Source organism: Acanthisitta chloris, unplaced genomic scaffold, assembly GCF_000695815.1.
Source record: "Acanthisitta chloris isolate BGI_N310 unplaced genomic scaffold, ASM69581v1 scaffold12859, whole genome shotgun sequence".
NCBI lineage: Eukaryota > Metazoa > Chordata > Aves > Passeriformes > Acanthisittidae > Acanthisitta > Acanthisitta chloris.
The window spans coordinates 8,557-16,323 of NW_008689894.1; the positions used below are offsets into that span (position 1 = coordinate 8,557).

The window sequence follows — 7,767 nt, forward strand, 5'->3', positions numbered from 1 at the left end:
CTTGTTGATAACCCATCTGAGACATTCATGTGACATTTGTTAAAGATTGGGAGAAGGAGAATAGTTTTTTATGCCATGCCAAAATGAAAGAAAGCCTTGGAAACACCAATCAGAAAATATTTACTAAAAGGTTTTGAGTATATTGAAGCTTTGGAAGGGGTGATTATGTAGGTAGGCGATGCATCTGGGCTTGGTTATTGCTAGAAAGTGAAGTGGGTGCTCATCTTTCTGCAACCAGAGTAATCCATGATGAGATCAGCTGGAGTCTCACTCAGGGACTCTGTGACTGACAAACGTGATACACAAAGTCAGAACTTGGATTGCATAAAAAAAAAAAAGGCATTGCCTCTCATACTTTGGTGTATACTGATTGGATGTGGTTTTGCCTTCTGCAATGATCATATCTGAAGAGACTGAGTCAAGCAATATAATGTTGGATTTATGAGCTGTAATTTCAAGTGGTAGAGATCCAGAAATCACTGGGAGATCCGGTAAAAAATGACCAAGACATCCTTTGGAAAGGGAAGTGGTTTCATATTTTTTCCTCTTTTGTCCTCAAGAACAAAACCAAAAACTTAACACATAATTTTTAGTATAGTTATGTTTGTCAGTCTCTGCCTTCTCTGTGTTGGATACTCCTTAAACCTTTGCTTTTCTTATGCTTATTTTTATACCTAATAACTTTGCAACTGTTTCATGAAACCTAGTTAAGGATTTGTTTGAACCAGCCACAGACTAAACAGCTCTGTATGACAAGTAACACATTTAACAATAAACTCTTTGCAATAATACTTCTCAAGCAAAATGCAAGAGCTTGTTCTATAGCTTCAAGAATACCAGTCATAATCAGTGACACAGTTGATCTTAATGACAAGCATCTATTTACTTGGATTTAAGCAGTAAAAATGGCTAACTGTAAAAGAAATTTGAGATTAATGTTACTGAGTAAAAGAACAGAGTTATATGAATACTTTTTCAGTTGCCAAGTTGGTACTGGGGGAAAAAGTAGTTCCTGTATTTTTATAGCCCTTTTAGTGCTATGGTTATTTAACTAGTGTTTCTTAGTTTACCTTTTAACAGTTGTGATCACAGAAATGCTTTTATCCCCTTGAAGGTGCAGAGGACAGGAGTGTGGTCTTAATTAAGAAAAGGGTTTATTTATTTATTTATTCATTTTTAGAAATGTTACTTCTTTGTTATAGGAGCTTAGTGAGCCTTCAGGAGGTGTTTGGTTGATATTAGTAAAAAATTCAGAACTCATCTGTATAGAGGCTGAAATAAATCCTCATTCCCTTTCCCTAAATGAAAACCAATAAATCAAGGCTATCGAAGGCCTTGACAGTATTGTTCAGAATCTCAAGGGCACTTATTTAAAATTACTTTCTCACTATAAATAGTCCAGCTGTTTGATGAAATCCTTGAAATTAATTTGCTGGCGCTCCTTTTTTAATGAAACATTCTGTTTTTCATCCACTGCTGTCACAAGGGAGCTGCTATTTGTTTACTATTGTTATTTGTGCCATTGTCACTGGTGTCATCTTTTTTTGTCTTCCACAGCAGTTCTGTCAGAGTTTACCAAGCCAGATGTGGAATGCTTGGAGTTGTTTGCTCGAAACCTACAGCCTGGCTGGACCAGCTGGGGAAATGAGGTCTTGAAGTTTCAACACATCGATTATTTCACTCTTCTTCAGAATGGAAACTGAACTGGGTCTTATGTATATCTATTATGTTCTGAAATTCCACATCTTCCCTAGAGGCTCTTGAACTTGCCTTTATTAGTGATAGTGCACTTAAAGGTAACAGAAACAAAACCAATTGCATTTCAGTTAAAATTCTTGAAGTGATAGGAGATCTGTTGAATGATATCTCCATTTGTACAAGGTGGTCCTTTATTTTGATGATCTGGATATATTTAAATACTGATGTTGTGCTGGTTTGAAAACAAACTAGTGAGAGACTCCAAGTCAGACCTTTATTAGTGATAGTGCACTTAAAGGTAACAGAAACAAAACCAATTGCATTTCAGTTAAAATTCTTGAAGTGATAGGAGATCTGTTGAATGATATCTCCATTTGTACAAGGTGGTCCTTTATTTTGATGATCTGGATATATTTAAATACTGATGTTGTGCTGGTTTGAAAACAAACTAGTGAGAGACTCCAAGTCAGAAATACAATACAATCTCTCCCGAAGGTCCAGCGGCAGCGCTTGTTCTCTGAGAATCCAGCAGGCAAAGGGTATCTGTGCTGGTCAAAACCCCAGTTTATATCCCTGTGGGGATGCTTGGCTCCCCACCCCCATGTAGGAATGCTTGGCTCTCCCCCCTGGGGTGAGGCATCTCACAATGGGCTGCTGTAACTCTATGCATGCCTGAGTCCCAGACAGCCCATTAAACAGAGCCAACCCCTGGGGGAGCCATCAGGGACCAGGGGATAACAATCACTGCCCCCACCTGCCCCAACAGCTTGTGAAGATACAATAGAATACATACCATTGGCTACCCCATACTGCAGCCCAGGACAAGTGCCTTCATCCCTGGGGTTGTGGGTTTTTTCAAACCTCAAGAAAAGACAGATATTTTAAAGTATTCTCACTGCAGCTATCAAATCTGAGCTAATAACACAAGTGCTACACTGCAGCACTTAGTTTAAAAGAATAATGTATTATTTTTAAAACTGTCAATGGAAGTAAACAGTTCTGAATTATGCATCTTTTCTTAAAGAAGATTGTTCTTTGCGAAACTAAAATAGTTACGAAGGCAGTGTATCCTCCTACATGTTTGTATCTGTCTGTCTACCTCAGAGGAAATAAAAGGAGCTGAGTTGTGTTCATTTCAACAGGAATTGTTGACTGCCCACATTCTGTGCAAAATTATGCTTTTAAAACAGTTGGCAATTCTATCTTTCTGTATATGGTGTGAAATCTTTGAGTACATTGTAAATGATCAGTCTCAATATCTTACAAATTCTGAAATTTTAACCGATTATAAGTATTTTTAAAATTTTCTTTCCTTATGTTCTCGGAACATTAAATAGCCCTGCCAGTGAGCTGTGTTTTTCAGCGAACATAAAAATGATCTTTTTTTTTTAAAAAAATAATTAAATTTTAAAAGAATGGTAAACTTTGTCTATCCTTTGCTGTCTTTAGATTTGCTTTGAAAAATAAAAAGGAAAACTTAATGAAGCCTTTGCCACTTACTCGTTTGCAGCAATAGAGGCAGAGGTGCTGGACAAGCTGATTTTCCTGGTGACGAATTCCCATGTTCTGACTGTTTATAATGGGGAACAAAATGCATTGCATACCTTCTTTACATTCTTTTCCCTTTTGGTAGTCTGATGTGCTGTGAAGTTTTTTTTAAGTTAAAGTTCAAATGTTAGCAGATTATTTTTTATAATTTTGTAATAAAAATGAAAATGAGAACTTGTCAATGTCTTATTTGCAGACCCGGTTTCTATATTACTGCTCAATTTCATGTTTTGCCTATTGGGGCACTGGAATTACCAAAACAAGGAAAATGCTTTATTCTCCCTCTCCCAAGAGTTAAACATATACTCAAAATAAGTAAATAATGTAACAGCAAAAGTAGTTACCAGGGAAAACACTTCTTGCTACATGATTTTACTTAGCCTGCATTTTAAACTGTCAGTACTTAAGCAACCTTAGCAACAGTTGCAAGGGCTAGAAGGTTATTTAGCCTCAGTTTTACATGACATTGAGCTTCTCCATTCCTAGTCAGAGTTCTCCTCCCTCCCAGGATAGTCTCATCTAGTACTAAATGAGCGTATGAGGCTGCATGGAATAGACCATAACTGCTGCATGTATCTTGTTTTCCCTTTGTACTCTATAACACAACACAAGAAATGACAATATTATCTGTTCCGTATTTGCTGCTATGAAATGTCTCTAGATTATCTTTTAATTGCAAGTAAAGGAAAGAGATGAACAATCTTAGAGATCAGGAAACCACCTCTCTCCTTCTTAGACCTAAGCAGCAGAACCCTTCTAAGGGCATTAATGACCTTCTTCAAGCTGTTTAAGAATTGATGACCTCATTAATCCATCTTTTCTGTGGAGTCCCTTTGCAAGTTGTGGCTTTCTAGAATCCTAGAATCATTAAGGTAGGAAAAGATCTCTAAGATCACTGAGTTCACCACTAAACCAGAAGCTGAGCAGCTGATTCCAGCACTGGGAATCCAGCCTCTTAAGTATGGCTTGTTGTATGTAGAGGACTTGTGCAGACAGAATAGAAATGAGAATTGAAAATTGGAGTTTAAGTCATACCTGATCCTGTCATATATAGTTACAAATTTGTGCCTCAGACAACTGTTTGCTCTTCTGCTTTTCCAGTGCTCTGTCTATGAAGAAAATCTTGTCAATATGACAGAGGTGGTGCTCTACATCTGCAGCCAACCTGAAACAACTGCATTTTCTCAGGAGGAGAAAGTCTGTTACTAACTCAGAAATCTCATGGTGGTATTACAGTTGATAGTTTCAGGGTCATCTTTTACACATAATTATTGGGCTGTTACACTTAATTCATAATTTAAATAGCCTCTTACACTTTTCTAGCTGTCCAAAGCCCAAGTTGTTCCTAATCAACCATCAGATCTTTCAGGGTCAAATGATTCCTCTGCAGCAGAATCTGCAGCATACTTAAAAATCAGTGATGAGTGAAGACAGCTAATATAACAGGACAATTTAAAATAGTTTCCTTTTATAAAATAATATCTATGTCAATTGCTCTATATTACCTTTGTGGTGAAAAGATGCCCTCTGTGTCAAGCCTTGTATAGAAAGGAAAACTTGCTCTGAAGAGTGTGTAAACTTGGTAAGAAATGAAAGAACAAGGGAGAAGATAAGGATGAAGGAATACAGGATAGTAATGAGAAGTTAGGGTGTATGTGGTAAGTAGCAGCCTAGATATTATGTACATCTTCAGTGTTTCTAAGAAATAGGGTTTTTTCTCATAATTTTAAAAGAGATTTTCTGCTTTTCAATTCTAGTATCACGCATTCCAAGGAAAAATAGGTGAAGTGTGTGTGTTTTACTTACAGCATTGACAAAATAGAAGTTTTTTTCAGGTCTAAATTCTATATGTGGCAGCTTGGTGAAGTAACAACTGTGGTTGCTCAAGAGTTTTCAGAAAGTACACTATTTGATACATCTGTTATTATTTTAGCAGGACAATGATAAAAGTTTCTTTGCCTAGGTGTTCTCCAGTACTTAGAGCCTTTTAAAATGATGTCTTATTGCAAAAAAATCTCAGTTCATAAATTAAAAAGAAGCAATTTTAAGCTGCTCCTATATGTAGATTACATCAAGTGTCATAATCAAACTTACTTTTATGAAGCTTCAGGTTTGAGTATGATTTTGAAATGTCAAATTAGCATATGACCTTTACTTGTATTTTTAAACTTCTGTGAAGTAAAAAGAATTATACTAGTGAGATATGTTTTTGGAATAGTGATTACTAGGCATGAACTCCTGTGGAAACAGCAAAATTTCTTTTGCAAGATTAAATATTAAAAGAGTTGAGTAAGTAAGTAGCTCTTGCCTCTTTATAGGATTCAGCTTGGATAGGTGTCAGCAGCAGTAGAGTTGACTTTGAAAATAGATTTCCAAACTACATAAACAACTATAAAATTACCAGAGGTAAGTGCTACTATACTTTGAGAACTGTGTTTTGTTAGCCTCAACATAAGACTTACCTACTGCTTGTTTTGGGTTGGTCATAACAGGAAGGGAATGGAAAGTGTCTAGAAAATAGCCAAGTCATCAGGTATGTTCAGGTTGCAGAAGAAAGTCTCATGGTGTACCAGCTGGCAGGTATTTTCATAGACTCATAGAATAGTTTGGTTTGGAAGGGACCTTTACAGGTCATCTAGTCCAACCTCCCACAGTAAGCAGGGACATCTACATCTAGGTCAGGTTGCTCAGTACCCCATCCAACCTGATCTTGAACGTTTCCAGGAATGGGACATATACCACCTCTCTGGGCAACCTGTTCCTGTGTTTCACCACCCTCATTGTAAAAAAATTGTTCCTTATATGTAGGCCTAATCACGTCTGACATTGGCACTGATAAGTGAACAGCAGAGCAGCTGCCAAGGTGGGTTCCCATGACCCTAGCCAGATCTCAAAAGCACAGGAAGCATGCCGAGGGTTGGGGCAGGTGATTGGTTTCACTGGTCCTTTGGCAGCTTCAATGTGCCTTGCCATCACTAAAATGCCATCAAAGCTGCCCTAACCAGTCTGGGTCATCTTGCTGGGCCTACCTAGGAGGACTTTCATTGCTGCCATAAAGAAAGTGAGGTTATCACCTTGTTAGGGTTGTTCTTTGAGTAGATTGAAAAATTTCTACAAAAAGTTGCTTTTCACTTGTAAACATTTTTTATTAAACATGGTGAACTCTCTTGGTGTGGTGCAGAGCCTGGCTGAAAAGCCTTGCATCTGAGACTGCCATGTGGTCTGTCCTGAGATTAAAGAGTTATGGGCGTTTCTCTGTGGAGCTGAGATCCAAAATGTTCATGGTCTCCAGACATGCAGGCTCTCTTGGAAGCACTCTAACTGCCAAGCTGCAGGCAGAGCTCTGAAGTGGTCCTCCCTTCTGGTTTTTGGGCTTTTTAGCTCCCTACCAGAGCAGGAGATGAATGGCTGGGACACACTGTTGACACTGGGATCTTGACACTGGAATCATGGTGTTTTCTTAAGCAATGTGGTCTATTTAATCTTTTCCTTGTGATGAGAAGATTTGAAATTTCCATTACTCATTTCAGAAAATTTTCATATTTCTGTTAGTAGTTTGCCACTACTTATGACAAAATAAGTCTGACCTTCCATAAGGTCTGGTTATTGCTGTTCAGTTCTTCTTCTTTTCTCCTTTTCCATCTGTTTCTCAACTGATTTGATTCAATCAAACATCCATTTACACATCAGTAACTTTATTCTGTTACATCATAATCTCATTGGTGTTACTGGAATTGCATTAGATTTCTTCTAACTGTTAGGAAGGTTTGGCCATAAAATTGTGTGGTTTGCATTGATTTGTTACCTATTTGCACAAACAACTGTACATAACAGAGTGTAAAATGAGGTTGGAAACAAGTAGCTGGAGGTGAGGGAAGAAAGAGAGGCTGCTTAGTAAATGTAAGCAACAGCACCATTGATTGTGCAACTACAGCCATCCTGAGGCATCTGAAGTACCATGTGGCCACACTCTTGGAGTTGAGGATGTGAAATTGTGGTAATAGCGAAATTGGCTGCTGCCACAAGGACATAAAAATGTGCCAGCCATGTGAAAGCAAGCTGTGATTTCTCTGTTAATCCTCGTGCTGCCTGATTTGTAGGAATGAGGATAGAAAAGAATCAGCAGTACAAAAGGTAAATAGAACAACAGTACAATAGCAGGACTGTGTTCCACAAGGGGAATTTTATTTATCAGTTCTCTGGTGCTACCTGCTTGATAACAAAAAGCAAAGTGAAGCCTCATTGGATGACCTTAATGGAAATGATAGCCCTGACTCTGAATATAGGTGACTCTTTTCAGATCAGCTAGGGAAATTGTATTCATGGTTAAAATATTACTAATAAAATGCTATAAAGGCAAATATTTGAGTAAGATTTTTCCCTCCTGACATTCAATATGCAATGACATGTCTTATTTTTTTCCCTAGTTAGTAAGAAAATTGTCTTAAAATAAAACAGCAGTATTGCTTATCACTAGTTGGAATATCAGGCACCCTTATTCAGTTTTCCTTGTCTTGTGTA

The 7,767-nt window shown here is 37.6% G+C and overlaps 1 protein-coding gene across 1 annotated transcript in view; it reads left to right on the plus strand.

The window, feature by feature from the left end:
- Positions 1 to 1,703, plus strand: part of METTL4 (methyltransferase like 4) — a gene marked incomplete at its 5' end in the record, with an annotated part of 8,991 nt that extends 7,288 nt beyond the window's left edge. Inside the window, one exon of the mRNA XM_009081610.1 lies at positions 1,558 to 1,703. Within this exon, the coding sequence (XP_009079858.1) occupies positions 1,558 to 1,703 (146 nt within the window). The remainder of the gene's footprint in view (positions 1 to 1,557) is intronic.
- Between the last annotated feature and the right edge of the window lie 6,064 nt (positions 1,704 to 7,767).